This window comes from Lupinus angustifolius, chromosome LG15 (genome assembly GCF_001865875.1).
Source record: "Lupinus angustifolius cultivar Tanjil chromosome LG15, LupAngTanjil_v1.0, whole genome shotgun sequence".
NCBI lineage: Eukaryota > Viridiplantae > Streptophyta > Magnoliopsida > Fabales > Fabaceae > Lupinus > Lupinus angustifolius.
In genome coordinates, this window is record NC_032023.1 from 2563100 (window position 1) to 2585468 (window position 22369).

A 22369-nucleotide genomic window follows, 5' to 3' on the forward strand; every position below is an offset into this window, starting at 1 on the left:
TCTCACTTAGGTTTTATTTGGTTGTAAAGAGAAGATAAGAATGTAGAAATATGTAAGAAAGTGATTGAAAAGAGAGGAATAGATACGAAATATAGTAGATTTTTGTATTGTTTGATTTTAGATAAAAAGAAGAGAAAGAGAGGAGAAAGATTTCTCTAAAACATATCAAATAAAAGTATGTTATCACAAACAATGTTGCAAAATCTTGTCACACGCCAATGAAAACATGCAATGTTAATAAAAAAAATTAAATATTTATTATTATTTTTTGTTTTTGATTCATTACAATTGATAGAGACATAATTTAAGAAATCGATCTTCATTTCATTTTCTCTCCACATGAGAAGAGAAATAAAATAGACGAGTCTCACTCCATTTTTTCTTCTCTCTTCCCATACTCTCCTCTAAACCAAAGGAGAGACAGAAAACATTTCTCTTTAATTTCTCTCCCCTCCTTCTCTTTCTCTCTTATTTCTATTGTTACAAATAGAGCATTAGGGTTTGTGAAAAGATAGGGGTTAGAGCCATAGAAGTTTAAGTTATATATGAGTTGTGGAAAACATTAGTTACACATGTGTCTTTCACGTTTGTTTATAGCACAATTTGTTTTAAGCAAAAAATATTTTTTTTATTGAATAGAGAGTTACTTATTGAAATACAAATGATGGATATGACTAAACACTAGAATATGAGGAGAAATAAAACTTTGTTAAATCTAAAAATTATTTTAATACAAAATAATTTAAAATTATAACCCGTAGAAATTTATTTGTCTCACATGTCATAATCTCAACCTAGTAATGAATCCTTGAATCAGGATCCTCTATTCCTAAATTTTTTGTCCTCATGTCTTAAGTCAATCACATCCTACTAAATAACATAAAAATGTTATTTTATGTTTTTTTTTACTTTTTTTTTTAAGTATGTATCAATTTTTCATTGGATTTGAATAAAACAGGACACAAAAAATAGGACAACTGAACCCCATTCATGAATCCTCTAGTACTGAAAAGGATCTAGATTGATGATGATAGTGTTCATCAACTTTAAGTAAATTCTTTTACCATTATTTTTTCAATCATAAGAGTTTTCTTGAACCTTCCATTTCCCCTCATCAAGCAAAGCTTTATTCTCACGAGGAACATCAAAGACAACATTATCATGAAATTGTCCAATCAATGAAGAAGTTTATAAGAAAAAGAGTGGTTTCATGTTAATAAAGTTTGACTTCGAAAATGCTTATAATAGACTCTCATTGGACTTTATTTTAGACTATTCCTCTAGGAGCAAAACTTGTCCTTCATTTTGTGAACTTGGTCATGGCTTGCATTACCACCACTTTTTTCAAACTCCTATGGAATGGTGGAAAAAACATGATTCCCCCCCTCTCATGGCATTAGAGAAAGGGACCCTTAATCTCCTTATTTGTTATTGAGAATAATATATTTCCTCATATCAGGAGATAACTTATCTCCTATAGCCAATAAAAATGTGACATGTGTGCTATTTTGTTTATTTTTAAAAATATTTTTATAGAAAATGATGAAACATGACACATGTCATGATTTCACTGGCAGAAAGAAATAACTTATATCCTTATACCAGGAGATACTCCATTCCCTATGTGCTTTGCATTTCTCACCTCCTATTCCTTGATGATATCTTTTTTTTGTTTATCTTTAGAGCATAAAATAAATAAGCAAAAAATGAGTATTTTTCTCCAATAATGTGCAACCATCATACCAAAATGATATTGTTTTTATTAATGGTTTCTCTCTAGTGACACGCTTTGCAAATTGGAAAATAACTTAGGAGCGAGTGTTTTAAATTTCACTATGTAACTGTGGTCAAAATATTTACACTCTCTAACTATGGCCAAAATGTTTGTAATTTTAGGATTCTCAACAATGCGACCAAACTAATCACATTTTCATACAATTTATTGTAATTGATGTGATAAATACACATAACCAAAATCACAATTTAAAACACTATTTGGAGCTATTAATCAATGGTCCAGGAGAAAAGAGTAGTTAAAAAGCTACCATTGAAACAATTCAATGTAAATCTAATTGCTTATCTTTAGTATGAAGGAAGGATTGTATTGGCAAAATGGGTCACAAGGAAATGGAAAATATATAACTTAATTTCATCTATGAAAGTAATATGATATACTTTTATAAAATATATATTTTTACTCTTCAAAACAAAGAAAAAAGAAAAAACTCTCTTTTCCCATACTAGACTCTTATTCTATTAGTTGGAACTAGTATTGACAATTAAGACTATCATATCCGTCCTGTTCATGCTCATATAATGTCTACCTAAATTAGGGCAGACATATACATGCCCATTTTGAAATATTTCGTCTTGCTCGCACTAAGCATAAGGAGTGCAGGTTTGAAGGCTGCCTAAATTAGAAAAAAGTTAAAATGATTAAATATTTGTAAGTGTCAAGATATCAATACACATAATCCAAGAACACAATAAAATAATTGCAAAACTAGTCAGCAAACACCCTATATATAATACTAATGTTATTTTAAAGAATGTTTTTTTATTTGATTCTTTAACATAAGACACTAGTTTGCAAACACCCTATACATATACTAATGTTATTATTTTAAAGAATGATGCCTTAACCCTTAAAAAATCCTTTCCCTTCTACCAATAGAACTAGACCAATAGTATCGGATTCAAAAATGTTATAATGGTGACTATGATATAAGAAAATAGATGATAAAATGAACAACATGATTTTGTTCTTTGAAAACTACAACTTATAAAGCAAAAAAGAAAAGTGGTTATGGATGAATGAACAACAAAGATAACCATCATTTTGACCGAGAGAAACCTGAGTTATACTTCAGCTAAATATATCAAATAAAAGGGTTGCATAGAACTTAAATAAAATCTCATGTCTATTAATAATGGGTGGCCTTAGAAGCTCATAAACTTTAGTCCTAAGAGTATGAGACATAGAAAACTCATGTGACAATGTGTCATGTTTGCATTCTTGATTTCTGGTTGATGAACAAATTCACTTCTTGTTATGTCTATCTCTAGTTTCTAAATATGCAAAAGTTGAGGATGAGGTTTTGTTATGTCCCTTCTCTTAGAGTTACAAGTGGGCCTTTTGGCCCAAAAATTTAATGATGCTTGTGGGCCGCCCTACCCGCTCGTTTGAAATGTCCGTGGGCAAAAGTGGCATGTTGGACGGACATTTTAAGGCAAATGAACATATTTTTCATGTTTTGTCTGCCTAAAACGTGCGGGTAGACGAACCTCATAAACTTAGTCCAAATTGTCAATGATAGTTGAAACCAATCTTTCCTTCTCAAGATCTATGGAAGGTTTGGCTTCAAAGTATGTACTAGGTTAATAAAGTAATTCCTCATGAGGCTATTAAAGGTGATTTTTTTTTATAGCTTTTTCAAATTTCTAAATAATTCAGTTGATTATTTTACTAATATATCTCAGTAATTAACAAATAATGGAAAAAGGAAATGAGTGAGTCATAATAATAAATGACATTTTGAAAAAAATTATTTCTAATTATTAACCTATCTAATAAAACTAATCATATTAATGAAGGTTCTTGATTTCCGTATGTATTTGGGACAAAAAGGTCATTAATAATAAATTTTAAAATACATATGCATTCATTTAATAACCAAATGCATTTATTGTAGAGTAAAATATAAAACTTATAATGGACATGACATATTGTGCAATACAATAATTGATCCAAATGCCAACCATATACTAAACATGGTAAAATAGAATAACATATGAAATGTAAGACAATGCAACTATTGCAAACTTTGTTGCCACAAATACTCTATTACAAACTTGTATTGAATTTTGGGTTTAATTGAGAGGCATGAACTTAATTATACTACATTGTAGGTAGATAAAGACAATAACCAAAGAGAAAAAATGTATTAACTCAGAGGAATTTTGTACTATGTTAGTATATCATCAACCATTATTGACTTATAAATCTTAAATTACATTATTGGTAATTTAAATGAATAATGGATAATATATTAACTGTGTATAAATATTTATACCATTGATACATAGATATTACATTCATAACTAAATCAGTAGAACTAGTGTTTTATTAAGTCTTTCACATTTTTTCTCTTTGATTATAAATGTTGTGACGTTTTGGAAATAGCACCAACGAGTCTATTATTATACAACGTGACTTGATGAGTTCATGATCAGGTTGTTTTGGTGACTTCGCGCATCTTCTATTTTTTTTATAAATAATATTAAAATATGCATTACCTTAAAAAGATGTTATTCAATATTTTTTAGTATTAAATTTCATAATTTTACTTGACACTTTTTTTGGAGAGTGAATGTACTCCCGTGTTACACAAATGTGTAAAAATATTTTAAACTAAATATATTTTTTACAAAACATTTTTTTACGTTAGACCACACTCTTCATGTACACAATCAAATTATATATATATATATATATATATATATATCAGGCGTTGATCGAATAGTATAAAGTCACTCTAGATCCCTAAGATAACCAAAATATCAAGGGTTCAAAACATGAGAGCAATACTTGTTGGAAGGAACAAACACACTCCTGAAAGAGATTAATTCTTTATCCAAAAAATAAAGAGACACCTACAAAAATCAAATTATATATATTAATTTGATTTACAAATAACATAACAGATATTATAGTAATTACATTGCCATAATAGCTTATCATATGTAGAATATGAAATTAAAGGCCATTTCTCCACCTTCTTTGGAAATCAAAAGCATATTTGAAGGTCACTTCTCTTGCTTGGCGGCTCTTCAAGAATACGCTACCAATGATAGAGGCTTATTAGGAGGGGGTTTCTCTAGCTCATGGAGGAGATTCTCTTTGCCAACTTTGCAATAAGCATTTCGAAACTTCTCACATCTTTTCTCTTCTTGTGATTTCTCCTATTTCGTTTGGCAACTTATCTATCAATGGTTGGACATCAACATCGCTCTACCTCTTGATCTCACTCATCATTTCATTAATCATATGGGCATGGTATCTCAGAAGCATGGTTCACGACTTTGGAGTGTAATTTGGTTAGCTACAATTTGGGCAATTTGACTAACTAGGAGTGATCTTATCTTTAATTTGGTTAAATCCTCTATTCATCAAACTATGGAATCTGTAAGGGTTAAATCTTGGTTTTGGATTGACGGAAAGAGGGGCAAGGACTCAGTAAGTTATTTAGATTGAGTAGAAAAACCTCCTAGCATGCCTCAACTTCTATTTGTAGTGTTTTATTTTTATTTTCTCTTCTTTTGATTCTCTTGTATCTCTAACTATTTTTTATTAATATTTAACCTTTTGCCGATAAAAAAACGAATATGAAATTGAAATACTAGTATTTTGTCATGGTAGAGCTACCACAATTGGTCTTAAGATCATCACTTGCCGCAAACATATGTCATTGTTACCATCCTAATTTTTAAAATATTCATATCATCATTAACTAATTAATTTTAAATACTAATGTATGATTATTTGAAACAGATATATCGTTGTCACAATTATTATCTCAACTCTAAAAATATATTTATTGTTCTAAAAATTGTTCTAATAAAACTGTTCCTCTATATGCATGAATGTTAAAAATAATATTTCCTCAACATCTTGTCTTCCATTTAAAAAGAAAAAATATGGACGATTTAGTATTCTCTATCAATATTACTAGTAGAATAACCTTGCATTGCAAAGGTGTGTAAAAATATTTTAACTTGTCATGCATAACTTCTTATTTTAAAATATATTTTTTTGTAAAAAAACATTATATTGGTTTGGTCTACAAAACAATTATTATATTAGTTGCATGGCTATAATCGCATGGTTTAATGAGACTAAAATAGTAGCATTCTTATACAATAGAACTTCCAAGGTATATCTAGGATCATATAGACTATGAGCATCATGCATTGGCCATTGCCACTGCGAATCAGAATTCTTGCTGCCCTTCCAAGCTGGTTGTCCTTGAGCCCATAATAATAAAGAGGTATTTTTAAATAAAAATATATTTAATTAAATGTCTTTATTTTTATTTATTTATTTTTCTTTGTTTGGTGGACATGATTAAAATTTAAAATTTTAGAGATTTTTTAAATTTAAAATTTATAGATTATAAGTTGTTCAAATTTATGTTAAAGTTTTATGTAGTTTTCAAAATAATAATATTGTGGAGCGAAGCGAGAGTGGCCGTAAGGATGACAATGGGCGTGGGTAGTGCTTTCCTGTGCCCAAACCCGTAATATTTGCGGGTACCCGTACGAGTAGCGGGTATCCAACGAGTTTTTAATTTTAATTATATATTTATATAATTTGTAATAATCAATATGTAAAAATAATTGCGACATGAATAATATGATATTTATATCATAAATTTATGATCTTAGTTAAATAGGTGTAATTTATTATGAAATAATAATAAAGTATATGATATATAATCTTAAAATAATAATAAATATATATAAAAATTTAACTAAAAACTAAATATATAAATTTGTGGGTACCCGCGGTCGGGTATCACAAAACCCGCTCCCGCCTATAAGCTATTATTGCGGGTACCCGTTGCGGTATTTCCACAAGTATCTATGGGTCAAGTTTTTTTGACATTCCTAAGCGAGACATGATATTATAAAAATCTTTAATTTGTCTACAAAATAATGTATTTAATAAATTTACGGTCCTAATATGTTAGGACTCACGGTTAGAGTCACTGGATATTAGTGTTACAAAACTCGGGTTGGACCAGTCAATTTGACCAATTCAATTGTGAGCTAGGTATTTGACTAGTCCGAATATTTCATCCAACCAATTTTACATCATAATCAAATTGACTCGATTCGATTCGGTCGATTTAAGCCTAAAATCGGTAACCTATATGGTCAAACTGGTTGGACCAATTGAGTCAACAAAAATATTTTTTAAAAACAATCAGAACGATGTTGTTTTGGGATGAAAAAAATTCATATTTTTAACTTATTTGTAGTTATGTTTGTTAATTGTTAACTTATGCTATAACAAAAAATTTGTTATTAAATTAAATTTAAACTTGTTGTGTGCTTTCTTGAAATTAAAGAACAACACCTATATTGTTTGACGACATTTTCAGCTTATTTGTGACATTTTGTAGTAATAAAATCTTATTTATTATTTGTTTAATTAGGTATGAATAATATTTTTAAATTTAGAGTATTGAATTATTAAATAATATTAACTAATATTATGATTTTTATAGAATTTATGTCAAGTGAGACAAACGATCAAACCGTTAACCCACTACTCCAATCACTACTCACTAACTTAGTACCGTGATCGAGTTATTATCCAATCTAAATTTAATAAAGATAAAGCTAGAGCTCAATAGTTTCACTCTCTTATTAACAAACTTTTCCTATAAAAACAAAAAATATAAAACAAAAGTAAGGGATATAGCTACCATATATTTGTTGAGGTTTCAAAATAAAATTTGTGCTCATATCACTTTTTTTTTCTTTCTGTTTCTCAGAGGTATTTTCACATTGGAGGCAATTCTGTCTGAGTTGGGAACATCTACAAGTACAAGTATGTGGGGCTAATTCTCTCAGCGGACATTTTTTCCATCCACAAGACTCGAATCCGAGACCTTGCTTAAGGAGAATCAAACATTTACCACTTGAACTAACGTCGGTTGATACTCTCTCTAGTCACTTTGCTTTAAAGATTCTCTAATCTTGGATCAACAAACCACTAGCAATTAAAAACTCCCACTATTGTAGCCTCTTGTTTCTTCTTTTATACGGCATAGTACCAACCCTCATATTATCTTTCTCCAAATGCACTTATATCACCCAACCCAATTCACTTTCTGCAAACTTATAATATTCTCACCATAACATTAATAATTAACAACAAAATCTTTATAATTTTTTTGCATTATTATGTTATCATTCATATTTAATTTCACTTACATAGAGTAGATATATATTGGTTGACTAAATATATTTAAATTAAAATTTTAATTATTAAGTATTTTTATATCAATTATAACCAATGATACATGAAGTGACACAAATCATATGATAAAAGATGTGAGGCCAATTATTCGTATTTAACACTTGACTTTTGTAACGCACATGGCCTAGCTGTCATGTATTTAATAAGAAACATAGAAACCGACAAAACTAAATAAAATTCTCCATAACAGTATTTAAGTATACAAAATAACAAAACAAAACAGAGTTTTACAAGTTTAACTATTAAGTCAAATTGAATAAGCGCTTTTATTTAATTTTAATTATAGATTCTAAGCTCGAGAAAAGAGCAATGAGTGTGTTTTAAGGTAATGACCCCACAGTTGCTGGGTCACTCTAATCTCATTAATGGTACCTATTGCCCTATAAACACATGCTTCCAACTTCCAAATTATTTTCTGTTACAAAGAAGTCAATGTTTTCTTATAACAGTGATTCTTTCGTTTTTTTTGTTTTAATTATTTGGGGACAGAGAACTGGGTTGTTGACCTAAACTTGATGATAAGGAATTTGTGTTTGTGGGTTCAATTTAATTTATAGTGTGATTTTGTCAAGTGGGTATGTGTTAATTTTAATGGAGTGGGTTTAGGGTTTTCAACTTTTTTAGGTATGTTTTTTTGTTGAATCTGGTGGTGGATTTTGCTGTTTTGGTTTTGTGGGGTACTAGGAATTGTGATAAAGTTTCTGTCTTTGAGGAAGAGATTAGGAATAAGCTGCATTGTTGTTGAATCAATTTCGAGATTGTAGGAATGTGTTGGTACTAGAATAGCTCAAGTGTTTTATTCCTTTGGTTTTGTTTCTTGTGTGGATACAAAGGTTGTTACTTTTTGAAGCCAATTGCTTCTGTTATTGTCAGAATTAGGAAGCATCATTTGGTTCTGCTTGAAGATTTCAATTGACCTTAGATCTGTTTCTGAACTTGTTTTTTTAGTTGTTCTGTTTCTGGGATTTGACTGAGTAAAATGGCTTGTGTGAAATTGGGTTCCAAAGCTGATGCATTCCAGCGTCAAGGGCAGGCCTGGTAATATTTCCTTTTTTTCCTTATGTGTTCTGTAATTACCATTTTCCTTTCTCTGGAATATTTGTCTGTTTTAAGGTCTAGGATTAGGAAGAACATGTTTTTCTACTTTTAAGATGTCGTTTTAGTGGTTTAATGAATGCTTGTTTGCTCTATTTCTAGTGTTTATAAGTGATTCAGAATATTGAACTCTTTTTGAGCTGTAGTAATTGGATGCAGGGTGAATAATTAATATATTTTATGGTCTAAATCTTGCTTGACAGATCCTTATTATTCAAATTCGGGTTTTGTACTTGAGGCCTGCAAGTAATGTGGGAGCACAAAAGTGCTTCATGATGCTCCCTTATATTATTTTCATTCTAATTTGATATAATTTTTCAACCATGATATATAGATACAAAAGGCTGCATTGTGTCGTTGACCTTTTGATAGACACTAGACTTGTCTACGAAGAGTCAAAGATAACAAAAATTTCAAATCATTATTCTTAACCTATTGTGTTCACTGTTTAGGGGCCATGCAAAAAAAATCAGTTCCAGGGGAGCATAGAAAAATCAGTTCCGTGCCAAACATGTATAACATAAAAGAATTAATTTGAGGGAAAACCATGCATAAAACCGTGCACAAACACTTCGATAAATTTGAGGGGGGCCCTGGCATACCCTAGTCCTCCTCCCTCCTGATTATATTTGTATTTAATTTGATTTGTTTTCTTCATGGTCTGTGAGTCAGTGAGTAAATAATGTAAGATTACCGTTTCTTTGCTATTTTAACCACAGGTTCTGCACAACCGGGCTTCCCAGTGATTTAGTTGTTGAAGTTGGCGAGATGTCCTTTCATCTTCACAAGGTATATAATATAATATATATTTATTTATATAACTTCTAGTTGATGCATTATTTAAATGGGTGATATTAGTTTATTGGGTGCAAACTGAGTTTCGCCTCAGCTATACATGTTTGGTAAAATCACACTTAGGTTATATGTAACTGAGTTTTGATCTCAAAACCATGGGTTGTGAAGAAGCGCCCGTCATCCAAACTCAGTTTTGTCAAACAGAAAACTAACATGCTAAAAGTTTACATGAAGATAGAGAGCCAAGTCTTTGATATTACTACTGTCAGATGGGATTGCTTCTGTGTTGAACACTGTCAAAGTAACTAGATGTAGATAGATAGAGAAATAGAGAAAATATTGGAAGCAGAGAACTGGTCTTTCTATTTCTCGAAAGATAACTGATACAATGATAGGCAGCTCTATTTATAGAGTTTGAGAGTCGAGATTACTTAGCCTAACTAACACAGTTGGCTTACAACTAATGACTAGTTATCAATTTCTGATAAACACATGGGCATTATTATTATATATATTATATATCAGTTTTTTTTTGGAAAACAATATAAATTTAGAATTCCCCTTTCCTTCATACTTCATTTACTACATGTTTTGTTTTGCAATTACACAAATGTAGCTTTTCAGCTGAAGTGCTATTCTGAGTATTTTGATTTTAAGCTTTTGCAAATATAAAGTAAGCTAATACACACATGTAATGCAGTTCCCTTTGCTATCGAGAAGTGGTGTTTTGTTCAGATTGATTACTGAAGCTTCGGAATCAGAGGAAGAGGAAGAATGTGTCATACACCCCCCGGATATTCCTGGCGGGGCCAAAACCTTTGAACTTGTGGCAAAATTCTGCTATGGCGTGAAACTTGAACTTACCGCATCAAATGTTGTGTACCTCTGGTGTGCTGCTGAGCATCTTGAAATGACTGAGGAACATGGTGAAGGCAATCTTATTTCACAAGCTGAAACCTTTTTCAACCAAGTTGTCCTCCGAAGTTGGAAAGACTCTCTAAGGGCACTTCAAACCTGTGATGATGTACTTTCCCATGCTGAAACGCTTCACATTGTGAAAAGGTGCATTGAATCACTTGCAGCAAAGGCATCTACTGACCCAAATTTGTTCGGATGGCCTGTACTGGAGCGTGGTGGGCCTATGCAGAGCCCTGGTGGAAGTGTTTTGTGGAATGGAATAAGTACTGGGGCAAGACCAAAGAATTCAAGTTCAGATTGGTGGTATGAGGATGTAGCAACTTTGAGTTTACCTCTTTATAAGAGGTTGGTAGCTGTCATGGAATCTCGGGGCATTAGGCAGGATATTATTGCCGGTTCTCTTGCTTTCTATGCTAAAAGGTATTTACCAGGGTTAAATCGACGCCATGTTTCTGGTGAGTCTAATACCCATCTTACATCAGTCACTTTGGGGTCTCCACCATCTGAAGATGACCAGAAGGTTCTCGTGGAGGAGATTGATAGGTTACTTCCTATGGAAAAGGGCCTGGTCCAGACAAAGTTCTTGTTTGGTCTACTTCGAACAGCCATGATTCTTCGAGTAAGCCAATCTTGCATGTCAAATTTGGAGAAACGGATCGGGATGCAACTTGATCAAGCTACTTTGGAAGATCTCTTGATGCCTACTTTCTCATATTCAATGGAGACACTTTACAACGTTGACTGTGTGCAAAGAATTCTTGATCATTTCCTTGCCATGGATCAGGTTACATGTGCTGCCTCTCCGTGTTCAATTGATGATGGCCAGTTGATTGGATCACCTTCACTGACACCAATCACCATGGTAGCCAAGCTGATTGATGGTTACTTAGCCGAGGTTGCCCCGGATGTTAACTTGAAACTTCCAAAATTTGAAGCCCTTGCTGCTGCTGTTCCAGAGTATGCCAGGCCATTGGATGATGGTTTATATCGTGCTATAGACATTTATTTGAAGGTACAAACTTATCTATAGCAAGTTGTCACAATTTTTGTGCATTACATGTAGATGATAAGGCCTAAATTTTGTATGCATCATGCTACAAGTGGTCCATTTCTTGGGCCATTTTGTATCTATATATGTTTATCCAATATGATTTAAGTTCGGCAACGTTTCTAGGTTTTCGATTTATCTTATCTTGTTATTGTAATAATATTTACAAATAGCTCTTGTTGCCCGGAACTTCGAACTAGTTTGGACTTACTCACTGTTGCTATGACACACAACTGCAGTCTCACCCTTGGTTGGTGGAATCTGAGAGAGAGGAACTATGTCGGCTAATGGACTGCCAAAAGCTTTCATTAGAAGCATGCACCCACGCAGCACAGAATGAACGGCTACCCATCAGAACAATAGTCCAAGTTCTATTTTTCGAGCAGCTCCAGCTCCGGACATCAATCGCTGGATGCTTTCTAGTTTCAGATAATCTCGAAGGATCAAGGCAATTAAGAAGCGGTTTGATACCAACTAATGAGGGTGGTTGGGCCACCGCGGTGAAGGAGAATCAGGTCTTGAAAGTCGGAATGGATAACATGAGGATGAGGGTATCCGAGCTTGAGAAGGAGTGCTCAAACATGAGGCAGGAGATCGAGAAATTGGGCCGCTCAAAGGGGTCAAACACATGGGGAACCGTCTCTAAGAAGTTCGGGTTTAAGATCAAATCTAATATGTGTAGTGCACAAGAAGGTTCAGTTAGCAACCAGAACAATGAAAATAGTAAGGTTGAGAAGTTGAAGAACAGACAAGTAGTGAAGCACAAGAAAAGTTCTTCTATTAGTGACAAAGCTTCTGTTTCTTCAATTGTTCCTTTTTAGTGTTCTAAGTGTTCATTTACTCAAAATGTTTTTTTTTTTAATTTTATTTTCTATTATGTTAATGTGTTATATGAGCTTGAACAATTTCTTTGCCTTTGCATCATAGTAAGTATAGTTGAGATGGAAACTAAGGTCTAATATGTTGTGTAATTGTAAACCATAGCTTTAGCTTTTTCTTTTTCTTTGTCCCACTTTCTATGCATATAAAATGTTCATATACATTATGCCTCCTTCAAAATATTCATTCAATTGCCTTTTAAGAAATACTGAATTCCACGTTATAATGAAATTACACAAACTACCCCATACATTTTTAAAATCGACACAAATTATTCATAATTATACGTATATATTACACTGACTATCCCTGTAAGAGATATGTGTAATTTCTTAAATAAAAATAATGACGAGTATAATTAAGTCAAACTTGATGTATATTCGTCATGTTTTATTCGCTATAAAGTGCATTGATAAGTCTAAGGAGGTGTTTAAATTACTCTCATACTATATTGTAACTAACCAAAATAATGAATAGACATCGACTCTTATACTATTTGGATTTGTTTTCACATTCTACCATATTTTGTTTGACTTGATTATATTCGTCACCATTTTTTATTTAATAAATTACATTTATCTATCTTACAAGGATAGTCAATGTAATGTATATATATAATTATTGGTGATTTGTGTAGGTTTTAAAAATGTCTAAGTGTTTTGTGTAATTTCACTAAAACTCAGGGTTGTCAATGTAATTACTTTTTAAGAAATGATTTAATATGTATGCACCAACATGTATAAGTGCGTTATCCATCATTCATATATTAATTATTAATTCTCAAATAAAAGTAATTTAAATGAATGATGTATTTATTGTATAAAAATTTATACTGTACAAAAAATTATACATTACTGTGCGTATATATTAAATGTTTATCCTAATGGAATTGGTTTTTAAAGGTTTTAGAGTAAAAGAAAAGGATACATATATTTCTTATTTTTAAATTAAATAAGACATGTTTTTTAAATTAAATAAGACATGCAATGCTTATAGACATGGTTATGATATATTATTAAATAAGCAAAATATCATGATATATGTTACTTTTAGTTATATTTTGTAGGATGATATATAATTTTTTATAAAATAAGTAATGATAAAATAAATTTCATAATAATCTATCATTTCATTAAAAAAAACTCTTAAATAAAAGGAATATTTGAAATTAAGAGTATTTTCTCCCTTCCCTTTCTATCTTAAACACTCCTCCCAAACCTAACCTTACTATGAATGTTTGCTATATATAATGATTCTAACTATTAAACTCTGTTCTTACATTAACTTCTTACACCATTTTTTTATTTATTAGGCTTTATATTTAATTACATGTAATAAATGGTTAATTATTAACATATATCAAACTAAGTTTTTAACAACTTTTTTTTGTTGATGTTAAAATGTGTATTGTATATTATCGTGTCCCGATTTTTTGCTACGTGACCTCTTCAGAGTTGCCATAACATTTCTTTACAGATAAAATATGAAAAACTGAATTTAAGTTGTCACGTTCTAATTATGATCAATGAAGATGTATTTTGAGTCTTTTTGGGCAACATAAAAATATATTCATTTCATAATCTTAAATTGTTCACACCATTCATTATCAAAAAAATGTTGAGATCATTCATTCATTACCAAAAAAAAAATGTTCATATCATTATTGTGACTATATGTTCCCATTAATGCCATTATATATCATTTATTTTTACATTTATAATTTGATCCAGTGTGTATTTATTGTATATCACCAGGTACAGTTAGATGCCATTGATGGGTGGTTGCTATAAGTGAAATATGTTATTTTTCTTTAAATTAGATTGGTGTTTGAGTATGTAAAGAGAAATTTATGTAAATATGTTATTTTAAGGATTCCAACATTCTACCTTGAGTGAGATTCCTTTGAAGTAATAGAGAGGGAAGTGATTTTTTCTTTTGTATTTTAGAAGTAAAAATATAATCTTATATTAAATGAAAAGAATATAAATGTTAATGTATGTTGTTTTTCCTTTACTTTTCCAGATCACTTCCCTATCTAATGGAGAGAAGTCCACTCTTCGAACTTATGGTCACTAAACAATAATCTTACTATTGTGCGATATATATGAAACTCTCACTTAGTGACATCTAGGAAGATAGATGCATATAACCTTACTTCACAGTGAGATTATGTTGCCAAGGGTTGAACTCATGACTTCATTGTCACTAATTAAGAACCTTACGACTTTATTTAGTTGCACAAGAGAGAATAAGAAGAGGGGGAAATGTGAAAAAGTGAAAGATGAGAAATAGAGTAATTTTGTAATGTTTAGTATAAGAGAAGAATGAGAGAAAATGAATTGAAAAATATATTTTCTTCCCTTACTCCTTTTTTATTGGATAGAAATAAGAATAGAGGGAAAATTATTTTTACTATAATTTTAATTAACATTTTTAATTCATGTTTTTTTATATCTAAAAATTACTTATTTAAATTAGTAATATTTAAATCAAAAGGTAGATAAAATAAAAAAAAATTGAAGGATGTTTATGACATTTCATCAAAATTTTCATCCCATCTTCACCTTTTCTCCAACGTAGAAGAGAAGATTTTATGGTAGTCCAAATGCTTTTTATTCTCTCATCTCTTTCTCTCTACAATCAAATAGGAGAAATTTTTTCCTCTTCAATCTCTCTTCACTCTAATGCTCCATTTGGTTGTACATGAGAAAGTAAGAAGAGGGAAATATATGAGAAAGAGAATAAAATAGAGAAAGAGATGAGAAATAAAGTAGATTTCTGCGTTGTTTAGTTTTAAAGAAAAAGAAAAGAAAGAGGATATAAAGATATATTTAAATCATCTCTTCTATTATCTCTCCCATCCCTGGAATCTAATTCTTCTTTAATACCGCACTATCGAGTAAAGCGAAATTGATATTGTTATAATTTTTTGATTAATAAATAAATAAAAATATTAACTATTGAAAATATTATGTTGTCACATTTTAATATCCTCACTAGTACTATAGAGGAATTGAAAGGTCAACCTCTCCTCCACAAGTGAAGAGAAAGAAAATCTATGGGTCCCACAACATTTTTATTCTCTATCCATACTCACGTCTAAACCAAAGGGGAGAAAGATAATTTCTCATTAAATTCACTCTTATTCTCTTTCTCCCCTCTTTCTATTCTAACAAATGAAGCTTAAGGGTCTCTTTGAGAATTAATTTTTTAGGGGAAGTAATGGAAAGAGAAGACTTGAGAGTCGTCTTACAAGTGTATTTTATGACTCTCAAGTATTCCCTTTACCTTATTTTGGGAGCCATACATTCCCTAAAGGTTAGTTTGAGGGTTTGATTTTAGGGTGAAAATAAGATAAATAGAATGTCTAAGAGTCATGAAATACACTTATAAGATGACTCTCAAGCCTTCTATTTCCATTTTCATCCTCCAAAATCCAATTCTCAAACTAACCATAACTCTTTTACCAAAGATAGGCTACATTTGTGTCAAGTTCACTCTTCCTTTTAATGTATTTCTATCAATGTTGTTAATATGGTAACTCTTCCTTTTAATCAAACTGTTTGTTGATGAAATTATGTATACACATATATTATATATTATGTTAACATAAATGTTAAAAATAGTAATGAATAAGGTGTTAAATACTTTTACTTATACAATTTGTTAGAATAAAATGTCTTGATGATTAATTGTATTTTAATATTATAAACAAATGTTGATTGTATTTTATATCCTCCACAATAATATTTTATTAAAAAATAAGTCATTTTCACAATAATTTTAAATGAAAATTGCTCGGTATGAATGAAAATTGGTCAATATGATGGTCTATAATCAAGCATATGGTAATTTATTTTCATGAAATTTTTTGACCGAAACACTATGATCCTTAAACAGATGAGAGAAGAGTGACCCTAATTTGTGCAATTGTTATGACTTAAGGACTTAACTTGAATTAAATTTGTTTATGATTGTCTTGTCTTGATGTCTAGATTGTTTCAAAATAAACATGAGATTGCTTATTATTTTGGGTCATAGTTTCTATATCATCAGTCATACATGATTGTGAAAGTTAGACATAATACTTGTTTGAGAACAAGCAAGAAATAAGCTTGAGGGGATTTGATAAGTGTGAAATTATACTACATTTGCATTACATTTAATTTGCATTTTAGGATATAATTAGGATTTTATGATTGTTTTTAGCTTTTATTTCTCTTTGTTCGGGTTGAGCGGGCATTTTTAGCTATATTGTACAATTTTGATGGATTGAAGCAAAAAAGAGTAGAGATTGGTGCATGAAGATTGAATTCAGTGTTGAGGCTATGCGAAGAACAATTAAAGCAGCAAAAGAAGTCATAGATGTTATGTTATATTCCTATTTTTTAGATTCTTTTTTGTTGGGCTTAGCCCGATATTTTATAATTAGGATAAATAAGGGTTTTTCCTCAAGGACATTATTTTTTCTACATTACAATTCTTTACTTTAGAATTTTTTGGATTCTCTTCCACATCATGACTGAGTAATTCCATTTGTTTCTAGGATTGACGCTATGCTCTTTTACATCCAATAAATACTTGTTCTTACTTCTATTTCATTGAATGTTATGATTTGAATCATTAAATTGAGTTTTATTTGTGTAAGTTGTCTGGCAAAAACTTGATAGGACAAATCACAAGTGCACAATTATGTCGTCAATTAATAAGATATCGATCCTACGAGGACTGGAAAAATCCTTTAATTATAACAATTAATTTATACTTAACTCAAATAAGGAATAAAATTGAATTTCGAACAATTGCAAAAATAATTATGAAAATAATCAAAAGAGATTGAAATCTAATTTAGGAAGAGTTCCTAGGATAAGGGTTACCGCCTTTACACTTGCAAATCCTTGTTTTGCTCCTTTTCATGAACTTTAAGTTGTGAGGGTGAGTTGCTCTTTGATGTGTGTTATCTTATCTCGAGCTCCGACACGTGTACTCAATTGAAGTCGCACCTACTCTTGTGGTATGATTATCAATCAAATCTTTCTATACAATCGCTTCGTAGCAACCCAAAGTGAATTCCATAAAACCCCGAGAATCCTAATATTACTCTCGTGAATTAGGATTCTAGTTTGAATAACTGAATGGTCGGATAGTTGAGTTCACCTCTCGGTCCTTCCCCAATGTATCTAAGATGTGTAATTTGTTGGCTAGACAACTCATACGAATAAAACCCAATTTAATGATTCAAATCACAACACTCAATGAAATAGATGTAAAAACAAGTATTTATTGAATGTAAAAGGGCATAGCCCCAATCCTAGAAACAAAAAGGTATTACTCACTCATAATGTGGAAGAGAATCCCAAATTCTAAATTAGAGAATTGTAATGTAGAAAAAGTAATGTCCTTGAGGGAGAACCCTTATTTATCCTAATTACAAAATATTAAGCTAAACCCAACAAAACAAATCTAAAAAATAGGAATATAATATAACATCTATGACTTCTTTTGGTCCTTCAATTGTTATTCGCATAACCTCAACACTTAATTCAATCTTCTTGCATCCAATCTCTACTCTTTTTTGCTTTAATCCATCCAAATTGCTCAACATAGTTAAAAACACCCGCTCAACCTGAACAAAGAGAAATAAAAGCTAAAAACAATCCTAAAGTCATAACTATGTCCAAAAATGCAAGTTAAGTGCAATACAAATATAGTATAATTTCACACTTATCATATGACTGACTTTCGCTAATATTGACCAACATGATTATATGAGTATATAATTATTGTACATTTGTACCATACTGGTATGATAACCAATTCACCTATTTTTCAAATACGTAGTCATGTATTTTTATACTCTATTTAAAATGATTAAAACAACCATTAATACTTTTGCAAACAAATTTTAGATATGGTATTGTAATATCTTTACTTATATTTATTTAAGTAAAGACCTATTTAGGTCTTTCAAAATTTATAAGAACCAAAATAAATATTATCTCTATTTATTTATTTCGATACATGTCTTCTTTTTAATGAAATATATTAAAATAATTAAAATACTAATAGTCATTTACACAATAATAATTGAGTTTTAATTATTATTTTTTGGTTTCATAGAGTATTATCTTATGATAGGGAAAAGATGAATATTGGAGATACGGTTTTTTTTGGTACAATGGAATTAAGAGGAAAAAAATAATAAAACAAAAGAAGAACTTAGCTAAGGGAATGATGGTCATGAACCACATACATGTGACAGTCGGTAGGGATGATGCTCTAGATCCTGAGTTTATCTGAAGAGTGCGATCCAATCATTGCCATGAAATCAGCCATATGATTAGCCTCACAAACAACAAAATCAACCTCCACTATCTATTCCCGAGATAACCAATAACGGACAACTGAGACAACCTTCAATATTTGTTGATGTCGAATATAAATACCACTTGAAAGAAGATGGACCGCCTCGAGACAATCACTTTCCAGACAGACCTTTTTAAAACCCAATTCCCAAGCAAGTTTCAGACCCCGATCTATAGCCAAAAGCTCCACTAAAATAGCTGATCCAACACCAAAGTTAGCTGAAAAACCAGACAACCATTGACCTACATGGTCCCGAATAACACCACCACCACCCATTACAAGAGAACTTCGAATGCAACTCCCATCAACATTGATTTTAATCGTACCAATATTTGGACGCTGCCAACAAATTTCCCTCTCACAAATAGTCTGCACCGTTTGGTTCCAATCCCAAAAATCGTGATGTACATTACGAGCAATCCAATCAATATCCCAAGTAGAAGTACCAAGAACAGTATCCACAAGACTCGAACCCGAGACCTTACTTAAGGGGAATCAAACATGTACCACTTGAACCAACGACAAATAAGTTTGATTTTGGAATCTATATCAAACTCATTTCATATTGGTAACCACACTCTCATTTATTGATTATCACTACTATTGAATACTAAATGAGGATACCAAATAGGATAAGTATTCATTCTCATTTATGTTGGTGCTGCAATTATGCATGTGAAGTTGAAATTAAAATTTTAATTTGCATCCTCGGATTTTATACAAGATTGCAACAAGTGGCAAAGACCATAGACGATTTGAAGTTTTTTAATAAAAAAATTAAAAATATCCCATTCTACTTATATTCCAATATTAGAAAGGAGCTAAACTCATTTATAGCAGTGATACTTGTTAGCGGAAACATCCACGTAAATAAAAAAAGATTAGCTCTTTATATTTTTATATTATTATGTCTTCCTCAATTTGTTTTATTTTCTCCTTCTATTAATTCTCTATTTTATTTTTTCCTTTTATTAATTCTTTGTTTTATTTTTTGTTCTTGTATTAATTCACACCACATTAATAATCACATCTATTTTCTTTCTCTTTTTTCTCAAAATGAGTTGTCACAAATATTTTTAGTTAGTACATTAATGTGAGAATCTACCTTTTCCTCACAAAAATTATAAATGTCTATAACAAATATGATATTAATTACCAACGGACGTTGATTCAAGTGATACTTGATTTCCCTTAAGCAAAATCTCAAGTTCGAGTCATGTGGATTAAAAAAATATCTGCTGGGAGAGTTATCCTACGTACATGTAGATATTCCCGACTCGGATAATATTACCTTCAGTGCGAGAACATGTAGGAAACCAAAAAAATATAATATTAATTGAATTAAAAAAAGAGGGGAGAGATCCAACTATTGAGTAAGTTTTTTAAACTTACTCCTTATCATAGTCATTCATCGATTATAGGAAATTTCAATTATTTAAATGAGTAAATAAATCTAAATAATTTACTATTGGAAAAGGTAGATTTCTACCCAAAAAAGAAAGCTAGAACAAAAACTCACGCATTGAATTCTATGTATATGTATATATATATTCCACATTCTGCGTTTTTTAAGTTCCATTTCAAACTCGCGCTGCTTCCTTTTACCTTTCTTTCCTTCGTTTTCTCCATTCCCCATTCCTTCTCATAGACGCATCTTTCTCAATCTTACACCATCCATTTTTTCATTTATCGAGTATGTATCTATAATAATTTCATTTAATTGACTATAATTGCTTCAAATCTTGGATCTCAATAATTTGTTGTTGCATTTTCTATCTCCGATTTCTGATTCAAGTTCATTTTTGTCGGATCTATTGATTTAGATCGGAAAATGGAGGATGTTGACGTTGAAGGTGGCGGAGAAGACGGTTTTCGCGTTCGCAAATATCGTCCTGTGTTGGCAAACGATCGTGCGGTTCTCGAAATGTCTCCCGTCGATCCTGGATCATCTTCTGCTTCTGCGTTTCCAGATCAACCTCCTAATCTCAGGTTTTCAGTAATTACATTTGATATTGAAATTTCAATCTCTTATTATTATGTATTTTAACGAGAGTGCTATTGGACTCGATGTTGAATGAATTCGAGTGTTATTAGTCGCACTTACGATTGAATCGATGGAATTAGTGGCATAATCAGGATGGATAGCTTTGGTGTGAATTGTGATAAAACTTCTCAATGTTTAGAGCAGGTGAGATAATGTGTGTGATTGTGTTTTTGTTGAGTTCGAGTTGAATTTTGGTGCACAGTCCTTGTAAAGGTTTTTACTCCATTCACCAATGGTTTAATATCTATGCATTGTATTGGTGGTGTAAACATCATTTATTGCTTATGTAGTTATGTGTATTGTTTTTATTTAAGAGTCAATGGGTATTAACACCGTGAATGATATATGATATTTTGACAGTGTAAAAAATGTTTACAATATCAGTTCATAACCTATTTTCTCTATTGCTATTGTATGTGTATTAGAGTATAAGACTTAAAGTCTTAGTTTATGGACTGATTCAGTATGGTTGTTACTGAATCAGTTTTATTTGATAGTTGTTCTGTTTCTGTGTTAACAGAAACAGTTAGTTAGTTAGTTAGTTAGGGGAAGTAACTTGTTGTTCACGTTACTTCCCATTCTCATTCTCTCTTGTAATGCTTCCCCTGGATTATATAAAGGGGATAGCTTGTTCATATTCAATCAAGAAATAAAATTACAAACATTTAGTTTCTCTCATTACCTTTCTCTTTATGTTTTCTGTTTGTTAATTCTTTTACATGGTATCAATCGTCCTAATGGCCTCAGCCACAGATCCTGCACCTTCATCTTCTCCACCAACTGCTTCTGCACCTCTACAAACAGTTTCTCCTTCTCTTTCTCTACCCATTCCCACCATCAAACTCTGTGAGAAGAATTACCTCACTTGGAGTCAGTTCATGGTAGCTGCTCTCAAATCAAACAGGGCTCTCAGATTTGTCCTCATCACTGATCCTCCTCCTAGATTTCTCTCTGATCTTGACAGAGATCATCACCTTCAAAATCCTACCTTTCTTAGCTGGGAAGAACAAGATCAAACAGTTTTTTCCTGGATCCTCAACTCAATTTCTGAGTCATTACAACCAAGAGTTCTTGGCTGCACCTCATCTTACCAATTATGGGAAGAACTCAAAGCCTGTTGCAATGCCCATACCAAGGCTAGAAGTAGACAACTAAGAGCCCAACTTCGCACCATCTC

The 22369-nt window shown here is 31.2% G+C and overlaps 2 protein-coding genes across 2 annotated transcripts in view; both read left to right on the plus strand.

Annotated features, from left to right (window-relative positions):
* On the plus strand, positions 8402-12899 carry LOC109328344 (BTB/POZ domain-containing protein At1g30440-like). The gene is made up of 4 exons (XM_019561765.1): positions 8402-9085; positions 9862-9931; positions 10638-11867; positions 12143-12899. Exons 1-4 carry the CDS (start codon positions 9027-9029, stop codon positions 12722-12724), a joined length of 1941 nt encoding a protein of 646 aa, XP_019417310.1. The 5' UTR covers positions 8402-9026; the 3' UTR covers positions 12725-12899.
* Positions 20710-22369, plus strand: part of LOC109328245 (cation-chloride cotransporter 1-like) — an 18958-nt gene continuing 17298 nt past the window's right edge. The window contains exons 1-2 of the mRNA XM_019561621.1: positions 20710-20841; positions 20972-21137. Of these exons, the coding sequence (XP_019417166.1) occupies positions 20980-21137 (158 nt within the window). The 5' untranslated portion in view covers positions 20710-20841; positions 20972-20979. The remainder of the gene's footprint in view (positions 20842-20971; positions 21138-22369) is intronic.